Raw genomic sequence first — 16,283 nt, 5'->3', positions numbered from 1 at the left:
AAAATAAGCCTGGTCCAGATAGCTGGGTTGGAATTCATCCCAGAGCATGGAAGTGCTGGTTCGCTTCCCTGGTCAGGGCGCACACAGGGACAGCGTGATGTTCCTGTCTCTTGCTGCCTCTCTCTAAAAAAAGAAAGAAAAACCCTCTCTCTCCCTGCCTCTCTCTCTAAAAAAGAAAGAAAGAAAAAAAACCCTCTCTCTCTCTCCCTGCCTCTCTCTCTCTCTCAAAAAAAAGGGTCTCTTTCTCCCTGCCTCTCTCTAAAAAAGAAAAAAAAAAACCCTCTCTCTCTCTCCCTCAAAAAAAAAAAGTCTCTCTCTCCCTGCCTTTCTCTAAAAAAAGAAAAAGTCTCTTTCTCCCTGCCTCTCTCTGAAAAAAAAATAAAATCTCTCCCCCCCTCAAAAAAAGAAAAAGAAAGAAAAGAAAGAAAAGAAAAGAAAAGAAAAGAAAGAAAGAAAGGAAAAGAAAAGAAAAGAAAGGAAAAGAAGGGAAGGGAAGGGAAGGGAAGGGAAGGGAAGGGAAGGGAAGGGAAGGGAAGGGAAGGGAAGGGAAGGGAAGGGAAGGGAAGGGAAGGGAAGGGAAGGGAAGGGAAGGGAAGGGAAGGGAAGGGAAGGGAAGGGAAGGGAAGGGAAGGGAAGGGAAGGGAAGGGAAGGGAAGGGAAGGGAAGGGAAGGGAAGGGAAGGGAAGGGAAGGAAGAAAAAGGCTCGGGGTCCAGTGCGTAAGGACTCTTGCTTTTCACATGTGTTTGTGAACTTAAACTTCAAAGCTATTAGTTTGTTTGGTTTTTATGTAAGATAAGCCATCATGCAAAACCTACTGATCAAGCAGTTAATAACATACACACATCCCATTGACGGGTCTTGTACATTTCGGTCCTTGCAGATTGATAACAAAGCAATTATAAACCCTGCAAGGTCCTGAGAGTTCCTTCCTTCCTTCAGCGGAAGCTGCCGTCCTGACGGCTCTCGGGCTCAGGTGTTATAAATCCTCGAAGCTCTTTTAGCGGCAGTTTGGGCATCGGGAGGCTCTTCTTCCTCTTCCTCGGTGCGCTTGTGCTTTAAGAACAGGTCAGACTTCAAGAAGCGGCTGTAGCTGTCGTACTTCATGAGGTTGAAGATCTAAGGGGAAAAGGAAAGAGAAGTGTGAAGGGTGAGGCTCACCAGGCCATGAATCATCCTATCAAATATTTATGAAGTACCTATCACGCGCCAAAGACTGCAAATACGTGCAACACACAGAGTGAGACAGCTACAGTCAGTCACGTGCTAGACCAGGCGGATTTCCTGGACGTTTCGGGTCCTCAGGAAATAATCTCAGTGGACGCGAACAGCTTGCGGAGTCACTCGAACAAGTCTGTCTTTATTTTCCACGGAAGTACAGATTCACACAGCAATGATTCATAGCCTAGTGTCAAGAGGTCCTTTAAGAATCTCCACTTAAGCCTGACCTGTGGTGGCGCAGTGGGTAGAGTGTCAACCTGGGATGCGAAGGTCACCGGTTTGAAACCCCCGGCCTGCCTGGACAGGCACACACAGGAAACAACTATGAGTTGATGCTTCCCACTCCTTTCTCTCAGCCTTTCTCTCTCTCCTCTCTCTAAAATCAATAAATCTCTTTTAAAAAAATTTTTTTAAAGACATGTTTAAAAACAAAACAAAACAGAATCTCCACTTTATTTGGATAGATGACACAGGGCTGTATTTCTCCAGGAACTTGAGCTCACAGACTAGAAACTGCTCCTGTAGACTGGTGGTGTAAGGGCTCCTGTCCTATCAGATGATGCCGGTATTGTAAGACACCCCCCCCCCCCTCAGAAGCCTAGCATCCAAGATCTCAAACAAACCTATTATTATGCCAAGAAGCAAAGTGGGACTTACTCACTGCAGAGCAGAGGAATAAACCACAGTCTGAGCCAGGAAGGGATTTGGGAACAGGCCCTAATGAAAGGGACAGCTGTCGGCCGCAGAGTGAGAACACCTGCTCCCCCGCGTGGGCATGGAGCAGGTCCCCAGGAAAGAAAGGACCCTCAGGTGTGCTGCTCAGGGGCGAGAGGACCCCTGACGGAGCCTAAGTCCTCTGGATGAGAGGACTGCCACCTGCCACACTGCAGGTCCCAAGAGTGGCCCCTTCTCTTCTTCGCCACAGTCCTTATGCCCAGAATCCTCTCTCCCCCACTCCCCTCCCTTGCCCTTGAAAGGGGTAGGGAGAGGACAAGCAAAGAAAAAAAAGGCAAGCATTTTCCGCTGTGTGTGGGGGGTACAGCCTCTTTTGAGAATTCTCTCTTTCATCTCGCTCTCAGACCTTCTGACTGAACTTTCAGGACACGCTGCAGACTGGAACTCGCACTCTGCGCCCTCCTGCCTGGACTTACTGCGCAGCCCCGGCTCCACAAGCGGAAAGTTCCAGAGGTGTCTAGAATGTCGCTCACTGCCAGGCGGGGTTCTCAAGTGGGTGGTAAAACCCTGGCATCTTTTAAATCTGCCCTTCCCCTACATGTAGACAGACTGTTGCGTAAACTAAACACCTGGAGGACTCAGAGCGCCTGTCTGGGGGGGGACTGGAACCTTCCCCCCTTTCCACCGTCCTTATCCCAAGGCGGCTTCAGCCACAGGAGACCCTCCTATGCCGTGTCTATCAGCAAAGTCGACCACCAGGGAAAGATTTAGGGCTTGGGGTTTTCTTCCCACTCAAACGACTGCTTGCCCTTCCCGGAGTGTCTGTCAGTGTGCCCAAGACCCCCAACTGCTCAGGAAAACCACGTCTCCCGAAGCCCCCAGCAGTTACCTACTGAGGCAATCTTGTCATCTCAGAGAGACTTGCTGAGGTTTAAAGAAATGACTCAAAACAAACAAACAAAAACAAACCAGAAAATACAAAACTCATAGCCAGGAATATGGCAGGGGATGAGGAATGCCATTATCACTGCGTGGTCTCCCACGTGCCAAGCAGATGACCGCATCCCTCACCACCTGCATGGCCCGGCCCAGCCCTGCCAGGCCTAAAAGCCCCTCCTCCCCCCAAGGAACGCTGAGAAGCCCACCTGGTTCCAAGTCTGAACCGGATGCTCCAAGACAGTCTAAGGGAGCCAGCTCCGCTGCCCCTCCCGGCACCCAGCCCTGCGCCCCCTCCCACACCAGGTCCCCTGCAGCTGGGACCCACCACTGCCAGCAGGATGCAGTTCAACCCAGGCGCCTGTTCGAAGTCTCTGCGTGTGGGAGTGGAGCATCCTGTTTGCCTGTCGTGGCTCTGAGGCTCGCACTTCAAAGGGGAGAAGAGAAAAGGCAGAGGCTGGAGGCACCCAGGGCTGGAGGAGGCGGGGGAGGGAGGTGCCCGGGGGTGGGGGGGAGGTGCCCCAGGCAGCTTCAGCGGCTGGCGGGGAGGACTCCGAGGAGCTGCTCAGTGGCTGGTAGGACTCTCTGGGCCTCCAGGAGAGCCCGAGAGGCTGCAGGCTCTTTCCTGGTGCCAGCAAGCTCGAGGGGAGGGGGCCGGGAACTGTTTGACAAGAGCATAAGGGCCACACCCTGCCGTGGGCAGGTGTGAAATGCCTGTGAAGTCCCCCAGACTGGGCTTCCTTCTCCAGGATCCCCTCCTGCCTCCGGGTGCAGCCCCTGGCGCTGCGGAGTCCCAGGGTGACAGCTTAGAGCCATGAGCCCTGGACAGGTTTGAAAAAGAAAAATCGTTCCCAATGGCTCCATTTTCTGGGGCTGTGAGCTGGCTGATCTGTCTGCACAGGGTCTCCTGGGCACTGGCCTGGGAGCACATGGCAAGAGTGCTCCCATCACATGGCCCCTCAGGGTGGTGCTCAGCAAGGATGGCTTACACTAGGATAGAGAACATTTCTAAAGATCTCTTCCAAGAATGTGGCCAAAGGTAGTGTACCCAGCTGCTGCCACAGCCTTCTTGATCACGACTGTGGTCCACTAAATAAATGTTCACCCTGTCAATGAATAGAAAGCATCCACCATGCAACAATAGAGGGCTGGTGAAATGAATCAGGGTAGCACCAACGGGCCGAGAGCGCCCGCTAACCGTGCACCAGACAGCATTTAATCCTCACTTCATCCTCACCAAACCCTGTGAGATACCCGATTACAGAGAGGAAGAAGCAGGGCCTTAGAGGTTCCGTGCTTTGCCCCAGGGCCCGGTGTGTAAGTCAGCTAGGGTTGTAGATAGCTGTCTTCCCTGGTGTCCTCACATGATCTTCCCTCTGTGCGTGTCTGTCTCCTGATCTCTCCTTATAAAAACACCAGTTGTACTCGATTAGGGCCCACCACCAATGACCTTGTTTAATCTTAAATACTTCTTCAGAGACCCTCTCTCCAAAGTCACATTCTGGGATACCTCGACTTAGGACCCCAACGTATGTCTCTGAGGCCTGGGGGTGGGGGGGAGCGGTGTGCACACAGTTCAGCCCAGAACAGTGAGCACACCGAAAAGAGCCCAGCAGGATGCCAACACTTGGCTGTCTAGCACCAGAAGCCACACTCCTAACCACTAGGCAGTACTGTCACCCATGGCAGACCTATAAGCAGTCATTACAAATGAAGTCTGTGAAAAGAGTTTAGCAAGGAAAAATGTACGTGAGAGTTAAGTGACTAAGCGCTGAGTTTTTTTTAATGCACTAAAAATAGAAACAGTGATTCCCAAATAGGCTTTTTAAGGGTGTCTGTGAACACTCTGTAAAGTATAGAATTGTGTAACCACTGTGCTGTACACCTGAAACTAATATAAAATAATACTGAATGTAAACTGTAATTGAAAATAAAATTTTAAACAAAGGAGCATGTTTATGTGTATGAAAGGGAAATAAATATCTCCAAAGGTCAGTGTAGTGGGCTGAGGTGTCGCCCTAAATTTATGTCCAGCTGAAACCTCAGAATGTGACCTTACTTGGAAATAGGGTTCGTTGAGAATGTCAAGATGACACCATCCCGGATTTTATAAGGTGGTGTCCTGAGGAGAGGACACAGAGACCCACACAGAGGGAAGGAGCCACGTGACAACAGAGGCAGAGACTGAGTGATGAGGCTACAAGTCCAGGGGCACCGGGGAACACCAGCCGCCGCCGGAAACGAGGAGAGACAAGAAAGAAACCTTCCCTGCGGCCCCTCCCGCCCTGCCAACCCCGTGATCTCGGACTCCCGGCCTCCTGGACTGTGAGAGGATACATTTCTTCTTTTTTTTTTTAAAGCAACCCAGTTTGGGACAATTCATTATGACAGCCCTTGGAAACAACTACCATTGATTTCACCTCACTCCTAAGTGAGCACAGAAAAATGAGATCGCCCCCAGGGTTCCAGAAGGTTCTACAAAACCAGGACTACTGGATGGGAGAACTGGCCTCACTGGGCCTGGACGATGATGGTCCCCTGACCAACACACCTCAAGCAGTCCGCAGGGCAGAGAAAAACGTGGAGCCAAACCTCGGGCGGGGGTGGGACTCCAGGTGGGCAGAGCTAGGAGGCGGGCAGTCCTGCTCAGGGACGGGCAGCCAATGGGGCAGAAGACTCAAGCTGGCAGCTAAATTGCATTCCGTACCTTTTTTTTTGTGGAGGCAGCTGTGGCTCAGCAGGTTTCAGGGTTTAGCAACCCCCCACATCTGTGAGCTGCGCCCAGACTGTACTGTTTGGCGTTGTTGCCCTGGGATCCAGTCCTGCAGGCGGCTGGACGAGGCGGGAGCCCTCCTGCTCACCGCACCGCCGCACCAGGTCCTCACCCGGCCAGGGTCCCTCCGTCTCCGGAGCCCAGCAGTGCGGGCCGACTGGGTCCTGCCTTTCCATGGGGTGCTCCCACTCCAGTGCTCCCGCCCTGCTGCCCGGGCCCAGCCCCTCCCTGACCGTCCTCAGCCGCGTGGAGAGTGAGAAGCTCGGCCAGCCTTGAACGCTGCTCCGGGAAGCTTTCAACACTGTCTCAATTAAGCACGTTTCAAGCCTAATAAATCTCCTAACACTTCTCAGAAGTCAAGGACATTCAAAGACCTCGACTAAACGCACACCCTCCCTTCTCTTCAAAAGCTTCCGCCACGTTATTTCAACTAGGTACAAGGAGGGGGAAAAAGAAACCCTTTCATGTAAGTTTTATTAATGAGACTTCATATTCGCTGCGAGAACTGGGCTTGGTTTTTAGGTAAAAACTGCTGAAAGACAGCGGCAGGCGCTCCCATCTCTAGGCTCTTTCTCCCCACGTGCTTTCAGACGCACACGGACGGACGGACAGACGGACAGACAGTGTAGAGAAAGCAGGCCCCTCTCCCTCCAGCCTTCAGCCGCAGAACCACGACAGACCAGAGAAGAGGCTGCAGGGAGAGGGCACCCACGGGCATGTCCCCACCTCAAGGTGAAGGCCACCTCCCCGCCTTCTGAAACGGGAGCAGGGTGCATCTGGGGGTCTGCCGGCAGCTGGCAGGGTGGGCCCCCGGACGTTCGGTGGCCCTGGACGGTGCTCCTGCTTCCGTGACAGGCTCACCAGAGCCAGACAGCGTGCCGGAGTGGGAGCGGAACCCCAGGAAGAGGCTGGGCGTGGACAGAGACTGAGACCCCTGCTGGGGCAAACCCCCCCACAGCCCCAGGGTCCAGAGCTGTTGTGAGGGGGTTGGCGATTTGTCCCCTTGTTCCCGGAGTCCACAATACTCCAACACAAGGCCCAAATGACATCCTTTCTACACAGGACAAAGGTACTCGTTGTTGGTCTCTGGCCATCAGGAGAGTTCAGTGCTATACTGATGCCCACCCCCACCCTTCTTCCCCCAAACACCATTTCAAAGTTTGTTTTTTAAATCTCAAAGTATTTCAAATACTGTCCTTCCCGCCCCACCCGTCCCCTCATAAGGCGAACAGCTGTGGTAGACGTCGGGAGCCAACTTTCCTTCCATTTGAACAAAAACCCACGGCCTGCCCTTTCTGGCTTTGTATGCTGGAAAATGCCGGCTTCTGGACCGGACTGGGTCTGTGGGAGCAAACGTCAGCTGGCACCCACATGACAGAGGGTGACAGCATGTCCAGCCCCAGCCACCACGGCAGACATGGAGAAGCGGGGTTGGAGAGGACCCCCCAGTGACCCCTGAAGGCACACAGCCCCTCCCCCATCTCTGGGTCCTCGCCAGTGGGTCCAACCCTTCCTATTAATGTCAAAAAGGAAGTGTTTCTCACCTCTTGAGTTCTGAGGAAATTCAAAGAAACAGCAGTGCTGAAAAGGGGCCGATGCGTGGCTCCCCTCTCTGTCAAGGATGTGGCTGGGGGCACTTGACACCTCACTGAAGTCATTCCGATTGTTTCTAAATATCAGAGGTTGAGGGCTTCCTTTTCAATGCAGGAGGCCGCCTCCACTCTGCCTTCCCCAGAGCAGATCAAGCACCAACCAACCCCACAGCCCGGGTGAGGGCATCCACAGGGCACGCGAAATCCACTTTAGTGTAGGCGTTGGGGTCCCTAAGATTTAAGAAAGAAGAACTCCCTCTCAAACCTGCGGCCTTCTCTCTCATGGCCTGAGGAAGCAACGATCTCAAGTTGCCATTTGCAGGGACCTGCACCCGCCCTTCCGTCCTCTCCAAACTCCTTCCCGGTAACATTTTCAACCAGAGGCTTCAGAGCAGGAGAGGCGTGTCAACTGGTGCGGTGAAGCTCGTAGGAGCAGGATTTTGTTTTAAATCTTTCATGTGCTGCAACACAGGCCCTGAGTGGCTATCAAAGTGTTGCATTTTTAAACATTTGCAGAGCCAAGTTCTATCAGAGAATGATGTCTCCACTTAACATGAGTTTTCCAAATAACCGAATTATAAACTTAAGATATCGTTTTGATGAACAAAAACTTGTGGGCACAGACAACGGCAGGGTGGGTTACCAGAGGGCAAGGAGGGTGGGAAGGAGGTTGTAAAGGGAGCAAGGGGTCAAAGATTTGGTGATGGAAGGAGACTTGACTTTGGGTGGTGAACCACACAATCAATGCAGTATACAGATGATGTATTAAAGAACTGTACACTTGAAACTTACATAATTTTAGTAACCAATGTGACCCCAATGAATTTAATTCAAAATAATTAAAATAAAATCATCTGGATGAAATGCTTATTAAAATGCCTCACACATTCTTCACGGAATACGCCGACCACAATTTAAGTTTTGCCCGATGCTCTGGGGTCATTAAGATCGATCATCACAGGCCCTGGCCGGTTGGCTCAGCGGTAGAGCATCGGCCTGGCGTGCGGGGGACCCGGGTTCGATTCCCGGCCAGGGCACATAGGAGAAGCACCCATTTGCTTCTCCACCCCCCACTTCTTCCTCTCTGTCTCTCTCTTCCCCTCCCGCAGCCAAGGCTCCATTGGAGCAAAGATGGCCCGGGCGCTGGGGATGGCTCCTTGGCCTCTGCCCCAGGCGCTAGAGTGGCTCTGGTCGTGGCAGAGCGATGCCCCGGAGGGGCAGAGCATCGCCCCCTGGTGGGCAGAGCGTTGCCCCTGGTGGGCGTGCCAGGTGGATCCCGGTCGGGCGCATGCGGGAGTCTGTCTGACTGTCTCTCCCCGTTTCCAGCTTCAGAAAAAAAAATACAAAAAAAAAAAAAAAAGATCAATCATCACAGTCACCATCCCGCAGCACAGGGACGCCCCCACACGGTGGCTCCCGGTTGTTGTGCTGTGGTTAGTGGTCAGTATCGTTTTTCGGCCCCCCCCCTTGCCCTGCCACTGGCTGCCAAGTTACTGCTTCTTGCCACCCATCTCTCCCCTGCCTGTCCCAGCACTTTTAATCTACTGCGCGCCGAAACCCCAGAACCTGTTAGCACTGTGTGTAAACCAGGGATCAGCGGGACCTGAATGAACACCCGAGAAGCTCTGCTCATATGTGCTGCGTGCCTGTCGGCTCCTCTCACCGGATGCTTGGGGGGGGGGTTTTCCCATCCTTCTAGGTCCTGGCTGAGCCCCAAAGTGCACGCTGCCGGCCAGCCGCCTCCAGGGCACAGAACATGGCCCCCGTGGTGACGGGTGGAGGGGTGTTGAGGCCATGAGAAGTTTTCCTTGGAGAAGGGCTCCTGCGAGCACCACGCTGCCTGATCACACAACCTGGCCATAGGGCCAGCGGAGCTCAGAGAAGCCCAAGCTGCCGAGGAGAGTTTTTTGGTAAAATTATGTGAGATCTTGTGGTTCCAGACAGGCTCCCCTCCGCTCCAAACTCCCTCATTTAGGAAAACCGGGCTCCCGCGGGGGCCTCTGGGGAGCAGCAAACCACAGACCGCACTGAGCCACATTCTGACGGTTACCAGCAGGCCTGGAGAGGCCGAGTGACGGACAGAACCCAGCAGCCCTTCCTTCCCAGGGACTCGCTGTGGAGTCAGCTCCGATTCCAATACCTCGTTTTCACCCAATTATGCCTTAGAAAGCTAGTTAGTGCCTCTATATCCCTCTCAAATAAGTGATTCTTAAGGACAGTGAATGGAAGTTTCCTTCCTTCCTTCCCTCCCTTCCTCCCTCCCTCTCTCCCTCTCATCTTCCTTCGTTCGCCCTGGCCTGTCCCTGGCAGGCAGGCGACAAAGGTGGAAACCATATATAGTGGGTCAAAAGTACTTTCTTTAAATAATATGGGTTGAACTGCACTGTGCCGCATTGGCGGTATGTGCACACGTATGCGTGTTTATAGGAAGAAGGAGGGAAAGTCTAGAGATTGGATGTCATTTAGTGGTCCTGTCCAGGTATGGAATTGTAAATCTTCTTGGCTTTGTATTTTGGTTTCTTAAGTTTCCCTTGTTGAGTATGTATGACTTTTATAATGAGGAGGGTAACAGTTTTCTTTTAAATATTTTTCTCTCGTCACTTGAAAAAAATCTTCCTCTGTCCCCTGCGCTCCTCCTTTCTGTGCCAGCCAACGTCCCAACGTATGAATCTAGTGGGGTGTGGCTGGGACGGCAGGGGCTGCTCATATTTTGAGATGTGTTGCAGGCCTAACTGCAGGCGAGCTGGCTCCCTGGGAGCCCGAGGTCCCACCGTGCAGAGTGGCCCCAGTCTGCCCACCCTCCCCAGGACTACCTCGGCATCTGCAGCCAGGAAATGGGTGCTCACCTGGCCTTCCCAACCCCTCCCTCTGCTCCAGCTGCTCACCGGGCTCTGATGCAAGTGACAGACTGCCTGTGAACGGAGCAGAGGGGGCCTCTGGAAGCAGCTGGACGAGAGTGAGTGGGCCTCCCGCACTGCTGGCCGCCTGTGACTTCGTGCTGTCAAACCTCTTAGTGTCCCTGAGGCTTGCTTTTCTCATCCTCAAAACAGGAAAAATACTCACTGGCGATGCAGTGAGAGACTACGCCAAATGGGCATTGGGCACAGAAGGGCACCCCGAATAGTCAATATTGTTATTAGTGGAAAGACCTAGAACACAGGGGCTTCGTTCAGTACAGGTTCTCAACCCTGGCTGTACTTGAAAGTACAATAGGAAACTTTTAAAAGATTGAGGTCTGGCGGGGGAGGGGGGGTAGACACCCTCATGTGGCCATAGCCACAAAAACTGCCTTTGGGCCACAAATTCCACTTCCTTTCCCTCCACAAATCCATGTCCATGGCATCCTTCCCTTTGACTCAAAATCACCACCTCCAGGAGGCCCTCAGGAAGTCTCCCATGCTAACGGAGTCCCTTCAACACTCCGAACTGGATTCAGAATTCGGGGGAATTTGCCATGGTGTCGAGGGGAAAGCATTCTCAAACTACTTCTCATGCTTGTATTTTCTACCTGTATGTTTGTTTCCTATCTGTACTGAGCAAGCACGAGGCTTCTTGGGTGCTGGGGCACGCTCTGGGCTCTGTGCACACTCCAGGCGATCAAGAAAAAAGGCCAGCCCATGCAGTGGCCCGGTGGTTTTAGAGTGTAGTCCCAGGACGGGCAGCACTGGCATCACCTGGGACCTGTTGGCAAGGCAAAGCTCGGCCTGCCTGGGATCACCAACTCTGACAGTTTTCTCAGGCGGTGGGGTGCAGCATCTGCCCTAACAGGCCCTCCAGGTGGTTCTGGACTTGCTCACGGTGGCGAACGGCTGAGTTAAGCTAAAAGCGAGTCTCCACCGGTGTGCCAAGCGAGGCCTTCACTTCCTCAATAAGAATAGCCCGCAGAAGTCTGAGATCTGTGTTCCACTGTCTACAAATGTGAGTATGACATTTCGTAAGAACGAAGCTCACTACAGACAGTCATGTCTGCAAGTTCATGTCTAAAAAAACCTCTGGGGCCCTGGCTGGGAAGGTCAGTTGGTTGGAGCGTCAACCGGAAGCACAGAGGTTGCCAGTTCGATCCCCGGTCAGGGCACATACAGGAACAGATCATTGTTCCTGTCTCCTTTTCTCCCTTCCTCTCTCACTAAAAGCAATAAATAAAAAAATTTCTTTTTAAATCTCTGGAGCGCCCTTTCATCCCTTTGCCTGTTACCACAGGCGTTCCTCATGAGAAAATTTGCCAGGAAACTGGTTTTCTCTGGTGGGTCTGTTTTAAACCTAACTTCCCTGCTATAAGTGCAGTATGAATGCTGCCATATGTTAACATTTCATTTCGACTCGGGGTCCTCACTGTGAACTAGCTTACGGTATTGGGTCGCCAGGCGTAGGCTGCGATGTTTGGATATTTGCACAAAAACAGCCCCGGGTTCATGGCCATTTTGACTCCTTGTTTTCTAGAATTTTCTGTCTGCTCCTCCCTCCAGCAGTTATCCCATGTTGCTTCCTCGGAGTGGGTCCCGCAAACAGCCCCAGCCATGGGGCTTCTAATCTGTGTTGAGAAGACAGATAACCCTGCTGGCTGAAACTGTGCAGACCGAGAGGAAACAGGCCCGCAGGGAGCCTCCTGCGGGTTCAATTCTCAGCCTGGCCTTGTAGTCCTCTCTCTTTCTCCAGCCACGGCTCCCTCCTCCACGGGCCAGGCTGGGAACACACGTCAGCTTCAAATCCCCGTGCGGGGCAGGAAGCCGGTTACCTGGTCCTGGAGTCTCTGGAACATCAGGGGGTGTGGCTCTTCCAGGATCTTCTCATTGAGCCGGGACTGCCCCTCGACGTTGACTTGTGACGAGGCCTTGCTGGACAGGAAGGTCATGTAGATCTCCTTCGCCTTCTCCTGCATCTGCGGGAGGGACACACAGGAGCCCGGTTGTTATTGGCAAGCCTCGCCCGTGCCCGCCTGATCCCAGCTCTCCGCTCCGGCCCGGCCAGGCCCGGGGCTCTCTGGCTGTCTGCTGTCCCCTCTCCTGCCACAGAACTGCTACACCATCCACTTGGAAAGATGACAGAAAGAACCCTGGCCCACGTGGGTGACACTTGGTACCATTCAGGAGTACCCTGTGAATTCTCCAACTTGCGGACTCGTGGGAACACTCTTCAGCCGTGACAAGGAAGTCCTGATACATGCACAACATGGGTGAACCTTGCAACGTGATGCTGACTGGACGAAACCAGACGCTAAAAGCCACAGAGTACACGATTCCGTTCATCCGGAATATCCAGAGCAAGCAAATCCACAGAGACAGAAAGTGGGTGGTCGCCCAGGACTGTGGGGAGGAGAAAGGAAAGCGGTTTCTGTTCGGGGTGATGAGAAATTCTGCAACTAGATAGTGGTGACGGCTGCAAAACACTATCACACTGAAGGCCACTAAGTTGTACACTTTAAAATGGTTAAAATGAGCCCTGCCCAGGTAGCCAGTTGGCTGGATCACTGTCTCGACACACCAAGGTTGCCGGTTCGATCCTCAGTCAGGGCACATACGGGAATCAACCCATCAACGCATAAATGAGACAACAAATTGATATTTCTTGCTCTCTCTCTCTCTCTCTTACATCAGTAAATAACTTTTAAAATAAAATGGTTAAAATGATAAAATGAGAGCCCTAAAAATAGCTAAAATGGTAAAAATTTGTTATGTATATTTGACCACAATGTAAAAATAATGAAGTTCAACCATGCACACGCATCCCCCCAGCTCTCGAGCACCTGCTGTGCTCCAGGACAGGCGAGGTGTCTTACAACCAGGGCCCGTTCCCTACACTTTGGGAACACCTGGCAAAGTGCCCTTTCCCTGTTAGCGCCACGTCCCTTGTGAGGACACAGAGCCCAGGAGAGGCACCGGGGCTTGTCCAAGGAGCCTGCAGGGAGACTTAGAACCGGTGGCTCCGAAGCCTTGCATTTCCTCTCAGTTCCGCCTGCGAGATACATTATCCCCCCTCCAGGTTATGCGGTTGGTCGGCCTCCCGGGGCAGGGTGTCTCTTCCAGGTACTGAGATGTACTAGCCAGGGAGGGAGCACTCACTGGCCACCCTGAGTCCCGAATGCAGTCCTTCCCGAAAGCAGCAGCCCTTGAAAGGCTTGTAAGCAGACTTGGAAAAGGTGTGCACTTCTAATGCACCAAAAACCAATCTGGACCGGAGCAGGGGCGGGTGGCGGGTGGTGGAGCACACTCACTGTAAGTGCTTTTCCTTAAAACCAGCTTGCCTCCTCCTGGGGGGGGGGGCTGTAGGAGCCCGGTCCTCCGGGGCATCCCCTGAGGCTGAGGGTGCTATTTTCTCAGAGAGAGCAAAGTGCTTGTACTCACATCTCAGGGCCACAAACATGGAGGCTGTCTCTTTAAACATTAACACCTCAAGTATTGCCTCACCCTACTGAGCAAGCCAGCTGATCAATGCCTCTGAAATGCAGCCCTGGGGCCATGATTTGTGGGGGCAGCCAGGGGGCTTATGAGGCCTGGAAAACTGCTGTTCTCCCCCAAAGAGCTCACCCGGGGGCCCCGTCCCCACACATGCTGCAGAGCTCGGCCTTCTAGAAAACACCAGAAGGCTTCGCTACCTGGTCCTTGAAAGGAGAAAAGCAGTCCTTGGACTTATTTTGATTCCGAGGACTCGATGACAAAAGGCCCAGGGGGCTCCGTCCTGACCACCTCCTCTTCCCCAGAAAGACTGCCCAGGTGGAAGTCAACACCCAAGGCCATGGTGTCAGGTCTCGGTTGATGACCACTGTGAACAATTCATCAGCACCAGGCTCAAAGGTACAAGGAGCATCTTAAGACCAATACGGCTATTCGACGGGACAAGTCTGGGGACCGTCCATCCAGACCCAAGTGGGACAGCATTTTGGGGTGGTTTCCCCCTTGAGGACTGACCCCCCCCACACATGACGCCATGAGCCTCCCTCCCACCACCCCGTGATGCCAGGAAAAAACATTTTAGAAAAACTACTGCCTGTTTTCATACTTCATAAAAGTATCAGTCAGTCAGATTCAAAAATTCCATGCAAAGGTCTGGAGACTGAAATCACTTTGGGCCTCCCCTCCCCCTTGAACACACACACACACACACACACACACACACACACTGTTTCCGGATGAATCCAGGCAGACACACACACACACACACTGTTTCCAGATGAATCCAGACACAGACACACACATACACACACACACACACTGCTTCCAGATGAATCTAGACACACACACACACACACACACACACACACACACACTGTTTCCGGATAAATCCAGACACAGACACACGCACACACTTTCCAGATGAATCCAGACACACACACACACACACACACACACACACACACACACACTGGTTCCGGATGAATCCAGGCAGTCTCGGTGGTTCTGACAGAGGAGTGTAATGAATCAGCTTAGAGGAGAGGGTGTGGGGGGCCCCAGGAGAGGAAGCAGGCTCTGGGGGCCCTGGGGCCCTGTCTCTGGGTCTCTCAGCCCTTCCTGCACGTGCCCAGCCGCCCCCCAGTGTCCAGGCCCAGAGCAGCCCCGAGGCGCCCACTCCGACGAAACCCCCAGCAGCAGAGCTTATCTGGGCGCAGGCGGGAAGCATGACTGGAAGGGAAACCCTGAGACTGCTGACCGCAGGCCGGTCACGGGGAGGCCGGCTGTCCATGCGAGAACACAACAGAAAAGAAGAACCTGGTCTCTCGAGTTATTTTGGGAGATTTTCCAGAACTTTGTTAACCCTCTTCTGGCTCCTGTCAGGATAGAGACAGAAAACATCCCCCCACGGCGGTGGGGGTCGTCCGCCCAGGACTGCGCTCTGGGTGTGCTCTGAAGGGTGTCTGGCTTCCCTTCTGCGGCCCCCAGCGGGGGCGAATGTGCCCGGCATCCCACCCTGCCCCAGAGGTGTTGGAAGAGGACCTCGCCCGGGCCCACCTGTGACCCTTGACATCAATTTGAGGACTGCTGTGGGGGCGTTGGCACCCAGAGCCCCTCTTCCCAGACTTCCCATCAGTCTGGGGCCTGCCCTCCAGCCTGGCATCAGCCGTAACGGAGCGCGGGCAGAAGTCAGCATGCAGCCTTTGCTCCCAACAAGAACATGTGCAGGAGAAGCAGACTCCCTCTGCTATCAGCCCTGGGGCTGTTATCAACGCCAAGTGACAGCATAGGCCCCCGCCCCCCAAGGCGCAGAGAGGCTGCCTTGAATGTCCTAGTCCCTCGCCCTCACCCAACAAGTGGGGAAACAAAGTCTCCTCTTACTCACACCCCCCTGTGGCTAATGACCTCTCACCCTGACTTCTCACTCAAACATCGCAGAAGCTAAGCACGCACTGCGGGTCTCTTTCCCACCACTACTGACTCGCTCGGTGTGGCATCTGCCCACCTGCCTGCTCAGCCTCCCACCGGCTCACTGATGTCCTCCCTGTGTCCACGTCCCTCAGACCTTACTCCGGCCGCTCTCCCGCCCCTGGCCCTGCTCACGACTGCTGCCTTCACAGGCTTCTCCAACACCTCCCAGTCTCTTTTGTCAGCTCCTGTCCCTGTCTGTCCTGTCCCCCTCATAAATTCTGGGGTGTCCCAGAGTTCTGCCCTAAGCTGACTACTTGCCTAACCCCACGCTCTCCCAAGATTTCAGCCGCACCCTCAGCCCAAGCTGTAGACCAGGCGTCCCCAAGCTACGGGCCCGAGGGCCGCATCGGCCCCCTGAGGCTGTTTATCTGGCCCCCACCGCACTTCCGGAAGGGGCACCTCTTTCATTGGTGGTCAGTGAGAGGAGCACTGTATGTGGCAGCCCTCCAACCGTCTGAGGGACAGTGAACTGGCCCCCTGTGTAAAAAGTTTGGGGACCCCTGCTGTAGACCATGCAGCCAACTGATTTCCAGAAATGTGGGCTCGGCTGTCCCACAGACACACCTCAAACACCAAGGGCAGAAGCGGTCCCCTCCTGGCCAGTGGGTCCTGCGGTCTCCACTCAGGGAAGCTGGGGACTGAGATCCCAGGACACCTCCCTCACCCCGACCCTCTGCCTGTCCTCGAGTTCTGCTCCCTTTGCTTCCTGCACCTGTCCCCATCCGCTGTTC

The 16,283-nt window shown here is 53.7% G+C and overlaps 1 protein-coding gene across 3 annotated transcripts in view; it reads right to left on the bottom strand.

The window, feature by feature from the left end:
• Positions 1-768: 768 nt before the first annotated feature.
• Positions 769-16,283, bottom strand: part of RGS10 (regulator of G protein signaling 10) — a 34,915-nt gene continuing 19,400 nt past the window's right edge. For 2 of the 3 annotated variants that reach the window (XM_066354984.1, XM_066354986.1), the window contains exons 4-5: positions 11,931-12,074; positions 769-1,117 (exon numbers count right to left, since the gene is read on the bottom strand). In XM_066354984.1, coding sequence (XP_066211081.1) covers positions 971-1,117; positions 11,931-12,074 — 291 coding nt within the window. In that variant the 3' untranslated portion in view covers positions 769-970. Of the gene's footprint in view, positions 1,118-11,930; positions 12,075-12,288; positions 12,486-16,283 lie in introns of those variants that run through there. The other variant, XM_066354987.1, reaches the window with a different exon arrangement.

This window comes from Saccopteryx leptura, chromosome 13 (genome assembly GCF_036850995.1).
Source record: "Saccopteryx leptura isolate mSacLep1 chromosome 13, mSacLep1_pri_phased_curated, whole genome shotgun sequence".
In the NCBI taxonomy this organism is placed as follows: domain Eukaryota; kingdom Metazoa; phylum Chordata; class Mammalia; order Chiroptera; family Emballonuridae; genus Saccopteryx; species Saccopteryx leptura.
The sequence above is the reverse complement of the archived record's forward strand: the minus strand, read 5'-3'. Positions and strand labels throughout refer to the sequence as shown.